Below are 23,921 nucleotides of genomic sequence, written 5' to 3' on the forward strand. Positions count from 1 at the left end.
ATAACCCTAGATTTTGTTCTTTGCCTGTGTCATTTGGACACACAAAAAATGCTCTTTTAAGTTTTGTCTTAGAAATATCATGTATCAACTTTTTTTTTTCATCCAAAAGTATATATGCATGAATCATTTTTTTTTGTAGTTTGGAACCCTTAAAAGCCATTGCTAGTGATTAGGGTATTTTTGTTCTTTATTAAAAAATTAAAATGAGTTTTTTCCCCTTCATCTTAAATATGGAAAATGGTAGATTTACAATACATGAAAAAATATCTTCACCTTGTCGAAAACTGGTTTCAATACCAGTGTCTATGTTTTTTTTTTTTAGAAATGAGCTTTCAATGGGAACATAAAATATACAACGGACACAGATTGCTTGGTATATGGCATATTTGAAGAAAAAGCATAAAATGAACCTCGAATTAAACACCCAACTTAACATAGGAGATATAAATGGATGTTTTTACAAGACCTCTGATCAGTTATGTCTTATTTGTTGTAACCAAATGCATGAGCTCATGGAAGCTTGTTTTGTTTGGAGGGTAGATATAATCTTGACTAAATAAGAGCTTGTGGCAGAGCGAATAGAGAAAACTGATTACGACGTGCTCTATATGTGACAGATTATATCTAAAGTAAGATTGATTGATCTCACAGAAAGGTCTGGCATGTAGCTTTAACACTTAATGGTAGTGGTCTTCCCCTTTTACCAGTTTTAAGTAGGCTACATGTTCAGTCAATAAAACTTTATTTATAGAGCACTTTTCATACAGTCATGTGTGACACTTTCCTGATGTTAAAAAAAAAAAAAGGAAATAACAGGCAGAAAAAACACTGGAGAGATGCACATAAAAATGATTAAATGAAGTACCGTATTTTCCGCACTATTAGGCGCACCGGATTATAAGGCGCACCTTCAATGAATGGCCTATTTTAGAACTTTTTTCATACATAAGGCGCATAAAATAGAAGCTACTGCAGTCAAACGTTTGACTGGGGTTGCGTTATGCATCCACTAGATGGAGCTGTGCTAAAGAGAATGTCAACAAAACAGTCAGATAAGTCAGTCAGTCAAACTTTATTAATACACTACAAACCAGCGTTCTGATAACTCCATTCACTCGCATGGTAAGGTCTCCTCTACATAGAATTCTATTGAATAGAACCAACCGCACGTTAGGAATGCATTGGAGTCTATGATGTTGAAGTTGAAATCAAACGTTGGTTAAAACGTGAAAGGGAACTTTTCCCTGATTCAGTAAACACGTAAAAGAAACAGTTTGATGCACTAAATCAAACGTTAGTACATTCACAATATAGTAGCGTTAACAGTTGAATTCTCTCGCTGCTGCTCTATTCCCATGTTCGACTGCGTAGCTGACAGCCTTGAGTTTGAACTCAGCATCGTAAGCGTGTCTCTTGAAAGGTGCAATTTTGGGGTCGTTATACACACACAAGTGGTGTTGGACTAGGAGTAAGCACAGTACAGGTGTTTACCGCTATTACTTTGGCGACACCCCTGACTACGGTAGCCGTAATGCTGCAAGCGGTGCGGCTTTGTAGTTTACCAGTCGTACTGAAACATTTTGACAGAGCGCCGTGTACAACCAGTATGGATCAACCAATTAACCAATTGATCCATATATAAGGCGCTCCGGATTACAAGGCGCACTGTCATTTTTTGAGAAAATTAATGGTTTTTAAGTGCGCCTTATAGTGCGGAAAATACGGTAAACAGATAAAACAAATAATTATGTTGGTAGTAACACAATGATGAATAAAAGTGAGAGAAATAAATCCATTATAGAGGATAAGGAATATTTGAAATTTGATTGTGTATATAAGCTTGTTTTTTATTAGGAGAAAAGTTAAAGAAAATCTAAAAAATAATAAGTTAAACCATATAAGAGAAATAAATAGCTATAAACTTAAACCTTGGGGGCTGCTGTGGACCTGTGGTGTCCGTAAAAGTAGTTTGCAGTAGTCCTTTGTGAATTAATGACTGTGTTTGGATGTCCTGCAGCTTGGCCAACAGAATCTCTGAACGGTACTGTCCAGAGATGAGCCACATTAACAGCGTTGTAGTCGTGAACACAGGTTAGGTGAAAGTCTTCCAGAGAACAACCCCGTGCAAACATTTCATGATGCAACACTCAGTTAATCGATACTGTCTCTCCTGAATGGATGAAGAAGTGGATTACTATTGTCATGCAAACTAAACCCATACAGTTCAGATCAGAGAGAAATCTTGTGGAGACACAATATAAATGTGCATAAGTTAATGATTTTCACATTTTCTTTCTCGTTTTTTAATATTAAAACAGTCACAGTTGGAAAGCTCCTATTCACTCCATTTGTTTTTCATCCATTTTTTTCCCCTCCTTTGGCTGCTTGCCTCAGTCTATGAAGTTTCTATTCTGCAGTCATGATTGGTTTTAAATGCGAAACTGTGAACACTACAATCTTACTTGGCAGGTAAAATAAAATTCAAATAGAAATGTGGATCCAAAGTTAGTCCTTCTAAATCCAAGGTTTTCCCTCCCTTTTAAAACGAGCCTCTTTGTGGGATTCCCAAGTTAAACCCTGTGTTTCTGTTTATCGCAGTGGCTGCAACCCTTTCCTTACAGTAAGGTCACAAGCTAACTTATCAGCATGTCCAGAGGAGTTATCACATTAAATAATGAGTTTGGTAGAACATTCAGGTCTCTATTTGTTCATTACAACATCAGCAATTACCCAACAACTACTGTGTACAAGCAGAAATCGTACGTCTTGTTGTTATAGTGCCTTGCACATGATTCATACCCTTTCATCTTTTCTAAATTGTTGTTGACTTTTTATTGGGATCCTAATAAGATTTTTGAAAATCTATTTACTCCATTTTCACTTTACAATTATAACGAACTTTGTGTTCGTCTGTCAGATCAAATCCCTATAAAATACATAGACATTTTCCATTGTAAAGCGACAAAATGTGGAAAGGTTCAAGGCCTATGAAGGCTTTTACAAGACACTTCACATTTGCATCATAAGGTGAAGATTTTACATAAACGTATGTGCACATTTATTAAATGTCTTCTTTATGTTCTGTTTTGCAAAAAAAGCTGCTACAATATTACCTTGATTTCTCTGTACCCAAAGTAAGCATTAGACATGCACAATATAACGAGTTGTAACTGCCATCGCAATATTGGTGTGTGCAATATCGCAACAGCAATGGACTGCTAGGACGCAATATTTGCATTCCTTCTTTGCATATCAGTTATTATTTGACTAGTTGGACGGACTCTAACTGCCCTTATTGCTCATGTCTACGGTCTATTTTTAGTGGTTGAGATGGCCGTGCTTACAGAGGGTGGTGGAGACATTGTACAGTGGTAAAGAAACAAAAGCATTAGCACTACAATTTTCAGCAACGCCATCACATAACGCTACATATTTCCTATACTGTTGCCGTGCAGCCCTAGCAAGCAGCACAGACTCTCCTGCTGTAGCAAGCATGTCTGAACATCAGCTTAAGACAAAAGTTCAGACTTGATTTTTCTCACATTATCCAGATAATCTTTGGTGCTTTAGAAAAGCTCACGTTGCAAAAAGTTTCAGAGGAATACCAGCCAATACTGACAGGACCTAAAGTATCTTTTATGTTTTATTTTAGTTAGGCAAACGGATGTCATTGCCTCTGCCCTAAAGGGCATACAAGTATCTCACAACACGCTGTAGTCCAGGCTAATCACAGTTGCCCCAGAATCAGAAGTGGATTCATGCTAAAAGGAGCTCTTGTTTATTTCAGATGCGCTGAAGATGGTTTATAGCAGCTTGATTGTGGAAACAGAATCATAATAATTTATTCAATATTAAAATGATTTTTTAATGTGATAACTTGCATGAGTTTGGAAATATATTGCATTTATTGCACTTAACAGAAAGCTATTTTTAATATTAGCTTTTTGTCAGTGACATTGTTTTTGAGATTTTTTTTAGCACAGCTGCCCTAAACTAGTCTAACCTTTGCCTCCATTGTTTGCCATAGAAAGACACAGTGATTGGCTGATTAACCAGTTCATCCAGAACTGAACTAAATTAGCTTGGTTTCTTTTTCTTACAGATTAGATGTTCATCTCATTGAGAGTTAGTTGTACCTTTCTAAATATCTTGCTGTTCTTTAAAATTCTCAGATGCATCCCATTGGACTCTCATGAATTTCTCTTGGTTCCTGGTCTGTTCATCTAAACAAGATGTCTGCAGAGACACCCGCTAAGTAAATACCTTTGATAGTGGTTGTGTGTGCATGTGTGTGGGTGGTGAGGCACCTCAGTGCTGTGTAGCTTCAGCTCGTCTAGATGGTGTATCGTGTTTAAAGTCCACTGACTGTTTGTTTTGCTGGAACAGCACCCTTGTTTTACTGTTCGGTACCAGCTGCTGCGACTGTCACAGAGGTGGTCTGTCTACAGGAGGCTTACTTTGATGTGACTGTGTTTGTGTGTAATCAGCCTGGCCCTTTTAAAGACGGAAAGTATCGATGCTTTTTCTTTGTGTCGCAGTTCCAAGAGGAAGACCCTGGAAAAGTCCTCTCTGAAATATGCTCACCTCTTCTCTGCAGCTCTAAATGCATTCCCAGCTGTCTGCCATGTTGTGCCAAGGGTAGAAGGGGGGGAAAAAAGGCTGTGAATTGATGTTAATCCCAGTTAACAAGGTCTGCAGAGCGTGGCAATAAAGTGTCGGGCTGCCATTCAGTGGCCTTTGAAAAACGTTTTGCCTGACTTTATTAAAGGAGTCCTCCCTTTTAGACGCCTCGTCTGACTTAGAAAAAGAGCTGGATGCTTTTAAAGAAATATAGGTTAATAAAGTGTATTGTGTTTTTGTTTGTTGTGTCATCTGGTAAACGTGTATCATTTTTCTCCCTCCCACTCCTGTCGTTTGTCTTCTTCCTCCCAGACTGTGGAGCACGGGTTCCCCCATCAGCCCAGTGCCCTGGCCTTTGACCCCAAGCTGCAGCTGATGGCTATCGGCACAAAGTCAGGAGCCATTAAAATGTATCCTTCATTACTTGTGAGTTTTTGTTTACTTATTTGGTTGTCATCGCTCCTCAGCTAGAGGCTGCCAAAGTGCTGCCAAGGTTAGGTCCCACCCTATCCACATTTTGTCATGGTAAAAAGTTTTATTTCATGTAGTAGACCATCATAATGTAGGGAATATTTGTGAAGTGGAAGGAAAAGGATCTATGGTGTCAATATTTTATTGAGTCTGCAAGTGTCATTGAGGATGTCTCTTCCAGCTTTGTACAGCTGGAGACTATAATGTTTTTCCATTTTTCTTTACAAATTACTGAATACCTGAAAACAATAACTTTCTTATCAAAGATTCTTGATTTATGTCTGGACTTTGACTAAACCATTCTAACATATGAATGTGCTTTGATCTAAACCATCCTATTGTGGTCTGGCTGTAGGTTTTATGGTTGCTGACCTGCTGAAATGTGATGATGAAATTAGCTTAAATTAGCTTTCTGCTCCTTTTCGCACAGCACAATACTACCACCACCGTGTCTTACCATGGGGATGGTGTGTTCAGGTTTACATGCATTGTTGTAAGTCTTTCATACATAGTGTTTTACATGTAAACTCATGTGACCAGAGCTCCTTCTTCCACATGCTTGCTATACCGCTTGTCCTCTGCAGCTGTGCCTTTGGTCTTTGTTCTGTGATGTCGTTTACAAAACACCTGTGTTTAGCCTGAGTAAATTATACACAGCTGGACTGTTTGCTAATTCTGAATGAAGGTGTTTGCTCTGGATTTTATTTTGGGGTATCAGTTTAAAACGCACTGAATACAAGTGCATGTCAGACTTTTCAGATTTTTATTTATTAAGAAAATACAATGAATCCTTTTTTTCCCTCTTCGCAGTTATGCAATACATTGTGTTGGTCTATTGCATAAAAAGCCATAAAACACATTAAAGGTTTTGGTTATAGTGGGACCAATGCTTTAGTTATTAAGGTCCTGTCAGTTTATAAAGTACTAATATCCTCTGTAAGTAAAGCAGAACATTTTCATTCAGAATATGAAAACTGGAATGCTATAAGATAAGTAACATTTTAGGTCATACCATGCAGGATAGTTAAACCTCTCAGGCCTGAAACCATAAACAAAAACCCCAAACAGAGTGCGGAAACTGATTTCCTTCCTTTGCTGTCAGTTTGCAGCTCTCGAACAGCCTGTCTCTTATCTCTACATCAGCTCTGCAGTGCAGTTACAGACCTGTTTTCATTTGTAAGATTCTAGCACGTTTCTTTTGATTTCATGCTATCAAGCACAAGGTCGCCTGCCGACCTATTGAGCTATAAGATGTTTGATTTATTTGCCATTTTTGCTGCTCTGGGCTCTATGGTGCTTCATTGTTTAGATTTTTATTTTAATTGTCAGGAAATGGTGATGAGTTGTGATTGTGGAAGAGCTGTTTATATAACATTGGTCTGGAGAGCTGGCCTAAATGTGATCTCTTTGGAAAGTGGCACTGTCTAAGGTGGGGTAGAAGAGGACTCATCTGTCACTCTTTACCAAAGCTGCTAAGCAGTTACATGTATTTCTTGGTTATGAATGTATAACTCGGCTCTGTTGATGTGCATATAAAAATATTTGGTAGCTTATACCGATCTGAGTCAATAAGCATTGACTGATGCCAAGTCATTCATTACAGTTAATAAAACCAATAGCTTTAAAGTTTCTTATGATTTTCCCTTTCTGGGTGGCAACAGAGATTTAGTCCCAGCTGGAGTTTGTGCTGGACAGCCTCAATGTTCTGCTAGGTTAACTAGGTAAAAAACAGTGACCATAAAGTTCTGACAATGCTTCTCTTAGAACTTGCATAGCTTTCTGATTTTGTTCTAAACATATATCTGACACACCAAATGTAGCTGATGACAACCCCCTCCTTTTGTTTTCATCCGTTGCAGTTTGCTGAAGTGCTAAACTAACGTTAGCATGATAGCCCTCTGCTTTGATATGTCTTATTGATAATCTCGCTTGTAGCAAAAGTGTGGAATTCAGTTTCAGTGTTTTCAACGTTTAAATACATTTGGAAAAAGAAAAGAAGTGTAGAAAATATTTGTATTTCTAGGCTTTCCTTTTTCTATCCCTTTTGTCTTATTGTTGTCCTTTTTTAGTGTCCTTCCTTTATCCCTTGTGTCCTGTTCTTCTTTCCTTTCTTGTTCTTGTTTTTCATTCCTTCCCTCTGTTCATCCATCATTGTGGTCTACCCGACTCTTTCTTCTCTACTTGTGTCCCACCTCCAGTTCTTTGTGGCCTTCATTTCCTTTGTTTCTTTCCTTCTTTGTTTTCTTTCTTCCTTCGTGTCCATCTATTTTTCCTATCTTTCCTTCTATGTGTTGGGCTTCCAGTTCTTTCCTTCCTTCCTTCCTTTGCTGGTTCCAAATTTAAAGCCTTCCTGCTGTATATGTATCTGCTATAAATTCATAGTGAACCTTTCTATTTTGATACTGAATAACAAAGCAAGAACCAAGTGAAAGAGTATTGTTAGGATGAGCCATCTCTAGCACAGGACATTAACGGATTCTGATCTTTCTGAGCAACACAGAATAAGTGGGATCACTGAGTGAAGCTTCACTGGGAAAAATCTTTGGTTTGGCTTGTCAAATGCATTGCAGCAAAACTATAATTTGGCCCAGGGTTTCAGTTATGTCAGAAATGCTAACAACTCAGAAGCTCATGCACTGTGTGCGCTTGGCGATATTTTCTTACTTGTTATCTTTGTTGCAGCTAAAACTGTCAGCATTTCAGTGACACTTCCAGGGCCAGTTCTGATGTTCTGCTGTGGTTTTGTGGAAGGCTTTGTTTACTGCTCAAACGATTCACTTACTGGTTAGTGCATCAGGATGATCCGACCAAACAAAACCCTTGAAAGTTTTGAAGTTCTTGTTTAAAGTTGTTTGGCATGAACTATATTTACATGTTTTATATTTGTCTTGTGTGCATGTAAACATTTGACATCCAGAGTAGAGGAGGAGACCTGAGTGATCACAACAAACATGAAGTGTTTTGATCTGCATTTGCATTCATAGCATCTGTTTGTAGATTCATAGTCAGTATGGCCACATTTATTGGTGTGCGAAAGGAGGGTGCAGCCTGCGCTTGCAAATGCATCCGAGTGGAGAATCGACTCTTTGAGTCTCTCTCTCTCCTTCAGAGAGGAGAGAGAGAGGGAGGCTGGTGGTACCAGGCACTTGCACCCCAAAGACAGATAAACAGAGGCAGTAAAGATGGGGGAGGAGGAAGGAGATATGCCTTCACTATAAAGCTACACCTATGTTAAATTAGTGCCATAAAACACAATACTGATTTCTCACCATGTCTCTAATGAGGCCACGCAGAACCTGGACATTTAAAGAAAGGACCTTTTAGTATCCAAGGAAGACATTGTAGACTATTGTAGTAAAACCGTTGACTCAATTATTTCCAGAAGTCAATATAGGCGCATAACGTTTAAGCAACCTGGGTACAAATAATGTTGAGAAGATTTATTTAGAAATGGAAACAATCAACTGCAAGGTTTGGAAAAATATTCAGGGTCAAAAGTCATACAAATGTAAACTTGTATTATAACATTTAATAAAAATGGAAGTGCATTCCTTATATAAATAAACATATACATTAATAATGATCATTTTTAAATAAAACTCAGTATTGCATAATAAAAAATAGAACAAATTATTTAACATGTTTGACATATTTTAAATGCATATATAATTTTTTTAAGTAATTATTTTATTTATTTTTATTTCTGCAGCATATCATGAATTTCATTTTATCTATCCGCCATGGGCTAAAGTCTGTGGGCGGGGTTAACAACGCTAATGACAAGGTGATTGGGCTGCAGCTTTTCAGGCTAACCAATCAAATGTTGAGGTCTAGTAAATAAGTCATAATGACAGTAGTTGTTTCATGGCAGATGAAAATTTTGAATAATTCAAAACATGAACAAAAAGATTTTTTTTATCTTAAATGCAAAGTTAAATTTTTAGTCATTGACTTTTAAATGTTTGTTTTTATTTCAATTATTGACACATTTAAGTACACCTACCCTTTCATTCCATGTATTGCAGTTTCATTTAAATGATTACATAAAAATTATTTATTTAAAACATTTTTTGGATCAGAGAACCTTGCACCCTTATTATATATAGAAAAGTGTAGCTAAATAGCTAAACATGAACTCATGAAACAGTGTTTTTTACGCCACAGTAAAAAGAACACATCACGTTATATATGAGCCTATTACCTACATAAGGAGTTGGTGGAAAAAACCCTATCCTGCATAATTAATGGTTTATAATTTTACACCGTAAGGGATGCTGTACAATTTAACTAAAGTGCAACATGAAGGAAATATCAAATGACAAGCAGAGACTGTAACCTGTAGAAAGGTTTGCCAAGGCTTTGAGAATAATTCACTTTTTGATGATGTGTGGACAAAGCATGTGTAAGCACAGAAAAAGGGATTAATCCAATAATATAGGCTTTAATAAAATGCTCTAAGCAAAAATACAATGTTGTGGTGATAAAATTGAGCTTTTTATGGCAGAGCACAGCACCGTTCTCCTTTGATGAACCACCAATGATCCGTCCTAAGCGCATAACTCAGACAGTGGCTCTACTTTGGGCTTTTGAGTTTTCTTTTCATAGATACAGCAATTTAATTCCCTGCAGGGAGGTTAGGATGAAGTGAAGAGTCAGATGGTTCCAGCTAGTTGTCACCAAACCCCTGCTCACTGAGGCTTTTGGTAGCCCATTGTGCTCTCTGTAATTAACGCATTGGGGCTATTATTTGGGAGGTTGATGTGTGGTTACAAAGCATGCTGTTGTGGTGAATGCTGTAATTTCCAGAGATTGTGCTGGTAAAAATAGATCCAGAGTTCCTACGCAGTCTTAAAAGGTCTGGATAATTTTTCCAGGTTGGGAGAAGTATGAAAAGATTTTCTTTTTTCCACTTTCTAAAGGACAAACGTCTAAATAGGCAGTAGTTGTATCCAAAACTTCATGTATAAATCGACATGTTTTATCTTTCATTTGCAACCACATACCTTTATTTAAACATTTTATTCATCAATATGTTGTTTGGCTTACTGGCTAAATGTGTGCTTATTCAAATTAAAATTTGGTCATCTTCACTGGTGTTAGGTCTTTTGACAACTTTAAATTCACGTTAATCTAGACCTGTTGTTCTTAAACTGGGTCTAAAACACAAAACTAAGCACTTCAGCTGTTATTCTTTGGAATTGTTGCAAAGGAAATTTAGTTATAAATATTCAAAACTAGAATCTCTACAATACTTCATTCTTTATGTCATAAGTCCAAGAGTTTGAGATATCTAACTTAGTCCAAAGACCACAAAACCAGTGAAATGTCACTATATACCGCTCTAAAAATCAAAGGCCAATTTTAGCCTTGTGACGTTTCATTATTTGTGCAACCTACAGGTAAGACCTGACCCGTTTTTATGATGCAACCTCTGCTATAATTTTTTTTTCTTGACAGCCACGCATATATTGTCCAAACCAGAGTTTCTGTAGGTGTACCTTAATATGCTGCTCCAAACAGCTAAGTTAAGTTAAGCTCGTCTTAACTACCTTAAGAAAACTCCTACATGCTTCTGCCAAGGTTTCACCCTAGGCATGCATAGCTTTATCATCTGACTGAACGTGTATAAGCTACAGTCTTTAATAAACTTGAGTCTTTTGTTATGCAGCGCAGTTAGCTAGAGTGCTATGCTAGCGTTAGCATGTTTACTCATTAGGCTTGAAACATTTTTCAAAGCAGTTTCTGAAAAAGTTGTCCTGCTTCATAAACGTAGTGCTTTAGATGTTGTATAATCTAATGATTAGTGCTTCAGCTGCAGGACAGCAGGGGTTATCTGAGTACAGCGTGCAAAGCAGGTCACATGACGCAGGCAGACCAGGAGCTGCAGAGACAAATACAGTCTCTCCTTCAGCATAAACTCTTTGCATAGGGTTAAATGCACTTGGGATTGATTAAAGAGAAAACCCAGATTTGTTGGATCAATAAAATAATTAGCATTGTCTATAATGCAGTGCAGGCTATCAACATGAAAACGGGCACTTATGAAAATTTGGCCACATGGCTTGTTAGTGGTCCAGCCGACTGATCATAGAAAGTAGAACCACAGTTATTAGGATTTTCATCAGAGACTGTTCGGTGTTACTTTTTGCCGACATTGTCTAATCTGAAAAACAGATGTTGGTTTTACCCACATATGACAGTACTCATTCACACAGGTGTGTATCGCACCTTTCCAGCGTTCAGTGCCAGTGATATGGTGGGACTCCCTGCAACGGATGCCTGTGGCGTATATTGAGTTGGCCATTTTGCAGAACCAGAAAGGTGATTGAGTGAATTGGTGGTTGTTTGGTGTGATCCTCTGTTCTGCGTCCATGTTGTTTTCCCCTTCAATCAGTTTGTTCACTTGTGTTGTGTTTCTCATCTGTTTATTTCCTTGCTTTTCCTTTCACTCTTGATGTTATTAAGTCATATTATGTCCTGAAAGGTACTGCTTTGATCACAGATTGGGGCTCAACAGAGGGAAAGGGACAACATCTTGTTTTTTTTTTCTTTTTTCTTTTCTTTTTTCCCCCTCCTCCCTCAGTGTGTGCCTGTTGAATGGGATCGTGTGCGGGGGTAGATGGGCGATCTTAAGCAGTCTGTCTCCTGTCCTGGAATGCATGTTGCACTGCCCTGGGTTAACCACCCACCCCACTTTGTGTGTGTATGCATGCATGCTTGTGTGGCTTGGGAGAGTAAGAGCTTTGTTGCTGAGTCTAGTCTTAATAAAAGGAGCATTTAAAATGGTTTCCAAGACAACCAGGGCAGTTGCCTAGGATGAGGAGTGCTTGCAGCAGGGAGTATTGCGAAACTGCACCTCAGAAAATGAGATACCAGAGAGTTTTGCTCCAAATGTCAGTTATTGCTAGAAGCAAATTTTTTTTAAGTTGAAAATGATCACATGATAGTTTCAGCTCTTGCTGAATCACACTGAAACTGTGACTGTAAAGCTCCAGTATTGGCTAACACAACATGAGCTTATATTTGCACCCATGCAACACAGCTTTGAGGCCTGTTCTTTAAGGATTGCTGTGGTTTTTCGGATCTTTTGTTATGTTGTTGGTTATAGACAGCAGGTTATGATCAGCATGTTTTGGCCTCATTTGCTAAATCTTTAATTTCAGTTGTCAAATAAGCTGAAATGCCTTGGGTCCAGATTGTAACCTTGTGGCTCTCCTAATCTCTATTGTCCTGTTCCCGGTTTGACTATAACTGTGGTCACCACTGTTTATTGATGTGAAACGGCTTATGTTGAAATGCAGAAACTTCCAGGGAACTGTGTGCTTTCAGACTGTGATTTGAGAACTTATGCAACGTCATTCAGACAACTAATGTTCACTGGAAAAGGGTGCAATTACCTTCCCATTTCTTTAGTTACATTTATTTCTTGTTTAATCATCCACTTAAAGTAAACAAATTGATGTTCATTGTAGAGAACAGTTGATTTCTTATGTTTTTGTTTGCACAATCCTCTTCTCATTCAGTCACACAGCAGCTGCAACGTTTGTTGCTCTTAGCAGTTTTAAATATTTCACACATCACATTAACCTGTGTAAGATCCAAGGAAAAATTAGAGCATATGCTAAGTTAATGGTTTTATTTTGTGGTAAGTGAAGGGGACAGTGTGTTTGCAACCAACTGAATTCCCTTAGTATGTGGAACTAGATGGTCTAGCGAGGTCCTTCTGATTGTTGCTGGAGCACTAAGTAGACAATTAAACTTTACTTTCATGAGGAAGCAAGAGTTAAAAAGAAACTTTATGTGGTAACAAACCTGGCCCTATGCAGAAAATGAATTGTCTCCTGAACCTAATATCTGGTCAAACTAATAACTGGTTCTTGGCAGATACAATTGCCATTAAACATGATCATTGGCAATAAGTCTTCTTTGTTCAGCCACACTGTAGGGTTTTCATGCATCAACTGCCTCTTTAAGTACATGCAACTCCATGTCAACCAGATATAAGTCTGCACATCCATTAGGCAACTCCAAATCCCCACCCTTATAATTCTTTTAGCCATTTAGAGGTAGACATGCCGGTGTACTTTGGATCATTGACCTACCAACCCAGAAACGAATGACCGGACGTTCTACTTCAAGATTTCCTGGAGGAGACCAGAATTCATGTTGTCATCAATTAGAGGAAGTTGTCCAGTTCCTGAAGTAGCAAAGCCGTTCAAGACTGTCACACTGCCAGCACCTTTAGCTGTATGTTCTTTGTCATGTAATGCTGTGCTACTTTTATGCCAGATGTAACCAGATGCACACCTTCCAAAAAGTTCACATTTTTGACAGACGTGAGGCCTTTAGAGTTTGGATGGTTTTCTGGGTGCTGTTGTGACCTCCTGGATGAGTTGTCCATTTGCTCCTGAAGTAATTTGGGAAAGTTCACCACTTTGTGGCTAATGGCTCTCCCTGCGGTTCCCTGGAGTCCAAAAGTCTTAGAAATAGCTTTGTAACCCTTTCCACACTGATAGATGTCAAAGGCTTTGTTTCTTATCAGTTATTGAATTTGTTTAGACCAGAACATCATGTGTTGGTTTTTGACATCTTTTAGTCTCCTTCATGTTGTCAGACAAGTTTTGTTTAAGTTATTTGAAAGGAATTCATCTGTTCAAAAAATGTGGCTATTCATAGTCATTCTGTATTTAACAACAGGGCATTCTATTTTCGCATTGGTTGGTTTGGATGGCTTATTTCCCTTGATAAATGAATTCCTTGTTTGTAAACTGCCTTTTGTATTTTTTCAGGAATATATATGTCTCGATATGTTAAAATTTGTTTGATCTGAAACATTTAATCGAGACAAATAAGCAAAAAACAGAAGAAAATCTGTAAGGGACCGATTCTTGTTCACAGCATGGTACAGGTGTATTCAGGGTTAACTAAAGTATGGCCTCCTCCTTGTTCTAATCTTCACCTCTACAGGCTCTTTTCCATTAGTACCTGCTCGACTGGGTGGGGTCGTCATAGCAAGGAAGGCTGAAAAGTAATGTGACGTGATTTGTATGCGGCTCAAATACAACGCTACAAGGGAGGATATTTTCCCGTTTCGAGTCGCTTCGTCTAGCTCCCTGTGTATTTTCGTATCAGCCACCAAGCACAAAAATGTCTACACTTCGTCGATAGACCACGGTATTGACTGTAGTGTTGCAATGGCAGGTTTTGACTCTTGTACGAACTCGCTCTCATGACTCCACCAGTGCACTAACCTACAGCCAATCAGTGACTAGGTACTAGGTACAAGTGGTAAAAAGGGCCTAATGAAAACTAATTATGGGCATTTTTCTGATGCTGATCCTCACACTGTCCTTACAAGTAATTTTATTTCATTATATTACAAAGTTTTGGATTAGTGTAAAAACCTATATTGTGACATCGACAGAAGGAGAGGACACTGATATTATTGGATATTATTTTTCTCTTGCAATGTCAGGCTCAACGAATAAACAACAAAATGTTATTTTAAATCGTTTTTCAATACATTGCAGCATCATTGTTTTTATGATTTGCTTCACATAGTGTAGTTTGTGTAGTGTGCTTAGAAAATACTAGAAAGTGTGTTGCAATGGTTTTAAATACTTCCATCATTAACCTATTTGTGGTTACATTACTTTTGTGATTTTACTCCCGACTCACTTTCTATAAAGTAAAACATTTTTTTTTGTTGTTGTTGTTTTTGTCTGTACGAGCAGTTTTGCTCTTACATTATTTTGCTTTTACACTGTTTTGTCCATTTTGTTTCTCTCTCCCTTTCACTTGGTCCCTTCCGTAAAACGCAGAGTAGTAAGATCATATTATACATTTTTACTTTAAATTTCTTCATAGATACTGTGCAAAATAATCATTTTAATAGGAAATATGTCTGTTGGAATCAGTTTCTTTTGAAACATTTTAAACAATCTATTTGTTTACTATCATCACAGCAGCAGAAAATGCATATAGCTCCAGGGAGAGTAGAAACTGCTTAGCAAATGATAAACGTCATAAAACGTTCCCTGCAGCCATCTGTAGAGTTTTAATAAAAGCTGATAGAAGGTTTTGATTTAACATTCAAGTGCATCTTTTTTTGACTACTTTAGTGTCAGTATTCACTGAGCAGCCAGAGCTTAAGTGGCAACATTAACTCAGTTCTGGAAATAAGGGGGGTTTGTTTGTGCAGTTGGTGGGTGTAGTTGTTGCCCTTAACAGACATCACTCTTTTCTGTTCCAACAAATGTGCAAAGTGAATTTGAGGGGTGGGTTTTAGTACTTTTGGAACAAATCAGGTAATCTTTTCAGACGACCAGAAACTCTTCTGGAGATTCTCTTGAAGCTAAATTCTCTTTCTGTGTGTGGGCAAGTTGTAGACTAATTCTTGGATCCAGGGGGTTTGTCCTCTCTTCTTGTCCATCCCCACATTCTGCCACATTTCTGTGGTAGAGGGTGTTGGCTGAGGGTCCAAAAGGGAGACAAAGCCTTCTGTTTGTCTGTATTCAGACCGTGAAATCGTTTTATCCCCGCTAACACCCCCCCTCCCCACCCCATCACCGGGCAATTGTACTTTGTGTTTGTGTGCATTGTTTTTTTTTGTTTTATATCATGACAACTTAGAGTGTCTACATGGTGATCCCTAATGATACAAAGTAATATTTTTTTGAAGTGTAAAACTGAGTTTAATAATACTTTCTGGATGCGTTGACTTCAAGGAGTGAGGATTAAGACTTCAGTAGTGATGGATAAGGTCTGGGTGACGGATTAGGATATACATGGAGCGTTTGGATGGGGATAAGGTTTTAAGTCTGTGGAAGAGACTCTTTTTGTCGGTTCATGTTTTTGTGCGTTGCATGGTTCGTTGTCACGTTGGGTCCTTGCAAATTAAAATCTATAATCTTGATGCAACAAGTTGATTTTCAGGCTGGTTTAGTCGTTTTTTTTGTATCAATTTTGGTTTCTAATTTTGAAACTTTTGTTTTGTATTTTTGTTGCTTTCGATTTCTGTTAAATACTTGAAAACTAAATGACATTACGGTTGACCTAAAATGCAAGTTCTGTTTTGTGTTAAATACACAAAATTATTAAGTGATTAATTAATGTTAATTGGTGTTTTATGTTTAGTTGCTTCTTTAAATGCTGATCATATTTTTGCCCAAAGCTAAAAAATTCAGGGGTAGAATTGATCAGAGATTTCTAGAGACTGGAAGAAGATCGTCAAATTTGTAAATCTAGATTGCATCAAGATAACCAAGGGAGGCGAAGTGACTCGTCAACACTAAGGACTTGTAATACTGACCAATGGATACACCCCTTGGTGGGGGAAGGAGCTAAAATGAGACAAACTGACACGTTTAATGAAGTGTTTGAACAACCGAGGCCTAATCTTTATGAGGAAGTGCTGACATCATAGCTGGGAATCCCTCCACCAGCTGTTCACTGATACATTGCGACCAGGAAGCTGTGGATTATGTGTCAAACTTCAGCTTTCAGGGTTATCTGACTGGCAGTAAAAATATCTTTACCACCATTTGTGTGTGGTATAAAAAAGATTGAAAACGGAGATGCTAGCAGTCATGGCCTTATCAGAGGTGCCACAGGGTGGTTAGATGTCAATGTTATTACATACTCCCGAATAGTTATTAGTGCCGCCCCTTTGTTCTAGTCTAATGTGTGCACGGAGCCGTGTGGATTTGTGAGTTGTGGCTATCATAGCATTGCTGCACTACAAACCAACCACGTAGAGCCATCTGGTTTCTGTCAAACTGCCTAGAGAATAAGAAGAGACTAGACTCTTTTGGTTTTTGCTTTGTTCTTATTGACACGTCGCACTTACGAGTTCGTCATTTATGGATTTAGGCTGATAGTTTGGCTAAAATGGATGAAAGGACAAACCTTTCAGAGCTATTTCTCTTGTTTTTAGGCTTTTTATTAATGCCAGACGTCAAATTGTTTGCAGTATGTAGAAGCAGTGCCTTATTAATATATTCATACCGTTTTTCACATTTTGTTACATTTACAACCAGAAGCTTGAATGTATGCATTAGAAAAAGACAAAGTAATGTGAAGTACATATTTGTGAAGTAAAGGAAAAAATATTGTTTTAACAAATACAAACCTGTGGCATCCATTTATTCAGCCTCCTTGAGTAAATACTTTATAGAACCTGCTTCAACTGCAATTACAGCTGCAGGTTTTGTGGAGCATGTCTATTAGCTTTCCACATTTACAGTCTAAAATCTTTAAACATCATTTTTCGCAAATTAGCTTGAGCTCAGTCAGGTTGGATGGAGAGTGCCTGTTATATTTAGTTTTCAAGTTATGCTGTAGATTCTCATTTGAATTTAGGTCTGGACTTTGACTGGTCCGTTTTACTACCTTAATATGCTTGTCCTGTTTGAAAATGAACCTCCACCCCCAGTCTCAAATAGGGCTCTTAGAGGTCGTCTTTCAGAATTGTCCTAGGAAGTGACAACACTCAGGAATGCCTGTCTAACACTCTGCTCGGCCTGCAGGGGATCAGCAGTGGGTCGGAGCGAATGAGGGTGGGGCTTTAATTTAAAAGAAAAAGACGACCAAGCTGGTGGAGATGAGGTGGAAACTAAGGGGTTGCTACGAATTAGAATAGGAGCTCAGGGTTTCACCACAAAACCCTTGTGGGCCCCTGCTTTCTTTGAATAAAAAGCAGTAAGAGAGTAGTGTAAGGTAAGGGTTAAAACACTGGGGATGGCAGTAAAAGCTTTGAGTTTATGGGTATCGCACATAATGGAGGGAAGTAGAGGTTGATCTCTATCAAAGGCACAGAACAGAAGCAGATAAGTCCAAAAATGAAGCTAATTATATTATTAATAATTCTTCTTTTCCCTAAACAATTCAGAATGGATTAGAAACAGTATCAGAATTGTGGGCAGCTTTAAAATGAGTAACTTCTGCTTGCTCAGATTCTCACACCCTTATGTAAGCAATGGGTTTAGAAGTGTGTGTATGTACTTTAGACACACACGCACATTTCTCAAAGTGGGTAGCTTTTAATGAGCTCAGTTTTGCTTACTCTGCCGCAGCCCTTGATTGTTGTCCTTTAGTTTATCATTTCTGCTTCATTTAATACACCAAGGAAACAAGGACTGTTAAAATAGCTGTTAATTACAGACACACTCTCAAACCTGTAGACGAGGGGTTTTAGGCATGTGCGTCACCTAGTGTTGATAATTGCTATGATCTTTGTTTATAGTTTTCTAGTTTCTCCTCTATTATTGCACCAAAGCACTAGTTTACAGGTTAAGATTGTAGCCTTCAGTGTGTGGGGTTTATGTTTCTAGTTTTGTTTTTAAAGGAGTATTTAAGAAGGTTCCCTGATATTTTCTACATTTTTTTGTATATAAAGTATGTTTGAAGTACCATGACATTAATGACATGCATATCAGTGTGTTTATTTCTGCAGTTGATTTCAGATTTGTGTTTTGGAACCTCAGACTTGTTATACTGGGATAACATTAACATTTGTTTATTTGTTTTTTTGTTTTTGTTGAAACAAAGCCTTTAGCAACAACAGAAAGTGAAAATAGGCCAACATTTTTTTTAATCAGTTTTTAGGTGTTTATTGTGCAGAATATTCTCTGATCTGTGTGTTGGTGAATAAAATAAGTGAGCCTTTTGTGACTGGCTGGGTTAATGAGACTTGGATTGTAAAAGCACTTTAAATGGTCAGTATTGGTAGAATAGCTTTATCTAACGTTAGTCCCTTTAACATTTCAGTCTGTTTACATACTGCATGCAGCTTTCCAGCTGTAGTTTTCAAACAGAATTGACTCAAAAAGGCTAATGGATGAAGTTATTTTCGACTGGCATGGCAAATTTTAAAATATTTCGAAACAGCCAATTTTGTCTTTTTTTTTTTTTTTTTTTGGTAAACGAGTGCAATGTGTAGCAGCCTTTTTTCAGCCAGCTGACCGGCAGTGCACAGCAACCTGTAAGCTGTGGTTTACAGAACTGTGGCATCTATGGGAACAGTTTAAAGGATATTGTAGCAGTTTTGAAACCACGGTTTTTTTAAAACCTTGCTATTTCTTCATGCAGGTAACTGGCTTTCATGCCTAATTTTATAATAATAATAATAATAATAATAATAATTCATATTAACAGAGATTCTAATTGTTGTCTGAACTTGTTTTCAAAAGGTCCATCAGCTCACTGATGAAGCTTTTAACACCATTGTGTGGTGACCTTCATGAAAACCAAACCTCTACTCTGCATTTTGGTTTAATTCTGTTGTTTGATTTCATTTTGTTAATGTTTCTGCCTTGTTGTAAGTACACAAATGCAGAAATGTTTCCGGAGTTCCTTGACCACAACTTTTCAGCTACGGGGCTCCTGGTGTAGAGTTCACAGGACTACATAAAGACACCACAGCCGTCACACAGATCCACTTCCTCCCTGGTCAGGTGAGGTGAAAAATTCCCTCTTGCATCCTGTAAATAGTTATTTTTCTTATGCATTATTTATTCCGTGGTATTTCTGCTTCTTAGGGTCGCCTCCTGTCGCTGTTGGATGACAACACAATTCATCTGTGGGAACTGGTAGTCGGGCCCCACAGAGAAGTAGGGGGGGCAAAGAAAGAGGGTGGAGTCTGTCTTAAACAAGTGGATAATTACAGTCTGCCTGGAAGGCCTGGGATTGAAAGCTGCAGGTAGGATGGTGACATCTTACAACTTCTACTGGTAAATCTGTAGCCTCTTACTTAACCCATTTTTTTTTTTCTGCTTACTGTGTCAGTGCTACGCGGGTGACTGTCCTCCTCTTGCTAAAGTCGTGTGACCTGCTCTGCATCGGAACAGAAGGAGGAGGCGTTTACTTTCTGGAGTTACCCCACCTCATGTTAAAGGAGAACCAGACGCTGCTCCAGGACCAGGTCACGCAGAGGTGAGGTGAACTGAGGAATGAAGAGGAAGTTCTGTTTATAATGAAAACTCAATATACATTTTTTATGCTTTAGGTTTATATGAAACAAAACAGTGTCAACAACATACAAGTGTATCTCAATAAATTAGGATGTGATTGAACAGTAAGTTTAAAAAGTGGAATCTATATTTTAGATAGATTTATTACACAGTGATATAATTCAAGTGTTTAATTCTGTTTACATAATGCAAAAATATTATCATACTCAAAAGTATGTATATTGTAACGTGTACTCAATACTTGGTTGGGGCTCCTTTTGCATGAATTACTGTATCAGTGTGGCGTGGCATGGTGGCGATTAGCCTGTGGTCCTGCTGAGGTGTTCAGGAAGCCCTGGTTGCTTTTCAAATCACCTGCATTGTTGGCTCTGGTGTCTCTCATCTTCCTCTGGACAATACTCCATTGACTCTGCATGAGGTTTAGATCTGGCCACTTTGCTGTCCAATCAAGCACAATAACACTAATTAAACCAGGTACTGGTATCTTTAGCAGTGTGGGCAGGTGCCAAGTCCTGCTGAGAAATTAAATCATCTTCATAAACTCTGGACCTTAAGCAACCTGGATTCTGGATCTTCCTAGCCTTCCTCCAAACATGATTTCTTGATTTCCAAATAAAATGCTACATTTTCTTTCATCAGAAAAGAGGACTATGGACCACTGAGCAACAATCCAGTCCTTTTTCTCCTTTGACCTGGTAAAATTCTTTTGACATCTCTGGCTTAAAGAATGGCTTAACAAAAACAAATGCGCCTGTTGTAGCCAATGTGCTGGACACGTCTGTGAGTGGTAGGTCTTGAATCTGCAGTCACAGTCCACGCCTTGTGAATTTCCCCTAAACCCTTGAGTGGACCTTGCTTTACAATCCTCCCGAGGTTGCAGTTGTCCCTGTTGCTTGTGCATATTTTTCTACCACACTTTTTCCTTCCACTAAACTTGTCAGTCAAATGCTTGGATCCAGTACTCTAAACAGTCAGCTTTTTTGGCAATGACCTTTAGTGGCTTAGCCTCCCAGTGGAGGGTATCAAAGACTGTCTGCTGGAGAACTGTCAAGTCAGCAGTCTTCCCCATGATTATGTTGACAGACCCATAACATTTCTGAATTAAAATATATATATTTTTATTGGTCTTTTGTAATTGAATTTCAGGATTTCATTAGCTGTGAGCCATAATCAGCCAATTTCACAGAAATAATTGCTTAAAATATCATTCTGTATGTGATAAGTTATATAATAAGATTATATTTTTACTATTATATTTATATTACAGAAAAATAAATAATTATCGTAAGCTATTAATACATTGTTCCTTATTTGTCTGTCGCAGTTGGTTTCTATTAAACCCTAAACAATCCAGGTTCTTCGCTCATGTTCAGCTGGCGGGTTGCCTTCCAGAGGTCCATGGTGTTCAGTGGAACACAGACAATTACTTTCTTGTTTATTTTTTTTATTTTTTACCAGAAATGTAAAACTTTGAGGAAAAAAAAACAAATTTTAAATCCCTTAGAGTCACATGCTAACTGATGAGGGTGAGGATGAGGTCACTGAGTCAGAATTAGGTCTTGGTTTGTCATCACTTCCCTGGCAATGATTCATCTCAACTTCTCATGAAATCATTTAGGATGGCATTGTTTTTTGAAATTATTGCTGCTGTAGCCATCCCTCATTAACTTAAGCTTTCAGAGAAGAGCCAGCAGAACTGACGCGTAATGAAGGCCTTGATAAAGCTGGGGTGTGTGTGTGTGTGTGTGTGTGTGTGCGTGCGTGTGTGTGTGTGTGTGTGAGTGCAAACGATGGGAGATTTCAGACAGTGACGCTTTGTACCAGCTGCCAAAACTCAGTGTTCCGGTCGGGAAGTGTTTCAGTTGAATATCCAAACATGCACATGCAGAGGGAAACAAGTGCATGTGAATCAAAACACACACACACACACACACAGGTCTATGGTTCATCGCCAGGATTCAGCAACAGGATGCTGGATTCCCTAAAAATACTTGTGAGCAGACAGACGGAGACAATGGTATGCTTTGTTAGGAATGTTTCTGCCTCTGTGCGTCCGGAGAGGATCTTCCACAGCGAGCTCCATCACAGCAGTCAGATGTTTTGTCGGTGTGTGGGAAGGGCTGGCTCTGCTTCATCGATACTGAAGAGTCCAGAAAACCTCAGAGGTTTGGTTCTCATCCCCTCTCGTCTGCTTTGTTTCCTTTTCTTCTTCTTCTATCTTTTTTCCCTTGGCTAAGGGAATCCTCTGACATCTCGAGGGTGTGTCCTGCTCTACATTCCTCTGCTGCCTCAGAGGAATGTCTAATCCACAAGGACCAACTTTGCTTCATCTTAATGTTGACGGCCTGTGTTGTAGCCTTATCTCTTACAGTTTCATGGAAATTATCCTGAGAACAAAGTGAAAGCATAAAGCTTTACTGTTCAGTGTCTGTTTTCAGCAGTTTCATGCCCTCTGTAACCTTTGTTGTTCCCCCTCATTGCATGCAGTTCTGATCCAAAGTATACATACACTTCATTGGCTTGGATGCCATACTTTGGTCTTTTAATGATTTATTTACATAGATTTGGGGCATTTAGGGATGCTGCAAATTTTCATAGGGTTTGGTTTTCTATAATTCAGGGTCAAAATATTTATATAAAGATAAATAATATAAATGTTCCAGCCCTAAATATACGTATATCCTCCCTAATATTTTTGTAGAGATACGACACACTTTTTGTGTGCCCATTATTACAACAGTCCTAGTTATATCAGGGTTATTATAATCTATACTGTAATTGATTCTATAATGAGTCAGGAAGAGGAATTGCTTGGGGCCTTTCTAGAAGCAGATTTATCCATTATAAAACCAGCTTTTTTTTATTTAATCAATCAGTAAGTCTTTATTAAAATAATGAGCTAAACGAGGGACAATATGTGTAATAAAGAGAGACGGTGTTCTGTTTGAAGGAGTTAAACGTAGCTTTTAATGATGGTGAGGAGACACTTGAGATGGACAAAAAGAAGTACTAAAGAGTGTATACTCAAAAACTTTGGTAAAAGTATTAAAGATTATATGGATAATAAATGATAAAAAGATGGATAAAACAAAAAATATGAAATAAAATATTTACAGCAATAAAACAAACAAGTGTAGTAAATAAAAGAATTAAAATTCATTAAGCAAAACTAAAAATAGGATTAAACCTCAAATACAACGAAATAGAAGGTTAAATTAAATAAAGTTGAATACTAAAGGTTTTGATTTGTATTTTGGGTCAGTGTCTTGTTGAAACGTCGGTCTAGGTTCCAACCTTCTAGCTGCACATCCTCATTATTGCTGCCACCACCATGCTTGTCAGTTGCTCACCATGACTCCTACAAACATACTCCTTATCACTGTGGCCAAATGACTCATTATCTGATCATAAAGCTGTTCTCCAAAAGACTGTTAGCATATTTAACCCGAGCTGGAAGATGCTGAAATTGGAGCTGGGGCTTTTTAAAATTTATTTATTTGTTTATCTAAGTAAGAGCGTGGCAGGACATGAACCAAGTTAAATGAACACCAGTGTTGCCGAGACGACTGATCTAATATCCTGTCAGTTATGCCAGAAACTTGTTGATGGCTACAAAAAGCATGTACCTTCCTTCAAACAGCTATGGGACCTTTACCCAAATAAAAATATATGTGAGACTGTATGTATAATAATGGTCCTGTGTTGATTAGAGGATATTGACAAGAAATCCTAGCCTGTTACCCAATTTCCGCCTTTAAAAGTGATTGAAGTGTTCTGTTGTATAATCAGCTGAAATAAATAAACAAAAGCCCAAAATAAATGGCATTCATGCCCACAATGAGTGTACACCTATGAATGGGA

The 23,921-nt window shown here is 38.1% G+C and overlaps 1 protein-coding gene across 2 annotated transcripts in view; it reads left to right on the plus strand.

Moving 5' to 3' along the window:
* The window catches only part of LOC124863015 (lethal(2) giant larvae protein homolog 1-like), a 45,658-nt gene that overhangs the window by 1,791 nt on the left and 19,946 nt on the right, over nt 1–23,921 (plus strand). For both annotated transcript variants that reach the window (XM_047357248.1, XM_047357249.1), the window contains 4 exons: nt 4,933–5,030; nt 19,463–19,544; nt 19,629–19,789; nt 19,876–20,022. In XM_047357248.1, coding sequence (XP_047213204.1) covers nt 4,933–5,030; nt 19,463–19,544; nt 19,629–19,789; nt 19,876–20,022 — 488 coding nt within the window. The remainder of the gene's footprint in view (nt 1–4,932; nt 5,031–19,462; nt 19,545–19,628; nt 19,790–19,875; nt 20,023–23,921) is intronic.

This window comes from Girardinichthys multiradiatus, chromosome X (genome assembly GCF_021462225.1).
Source record: "Girardinichthys multiradiatus isolate DD_20200921_A chromosome X, DD_fGirMul_XY1, whole genome shotgun sequence".
In the NCBI taxonomy this organism is placed as follows: Eukaryota; Metazoa; Chordata; class Actinopteri; order Cyprinodontiformes; family Goodeidae; genus Girardinichthys; species Girardinichthys multiradiatus.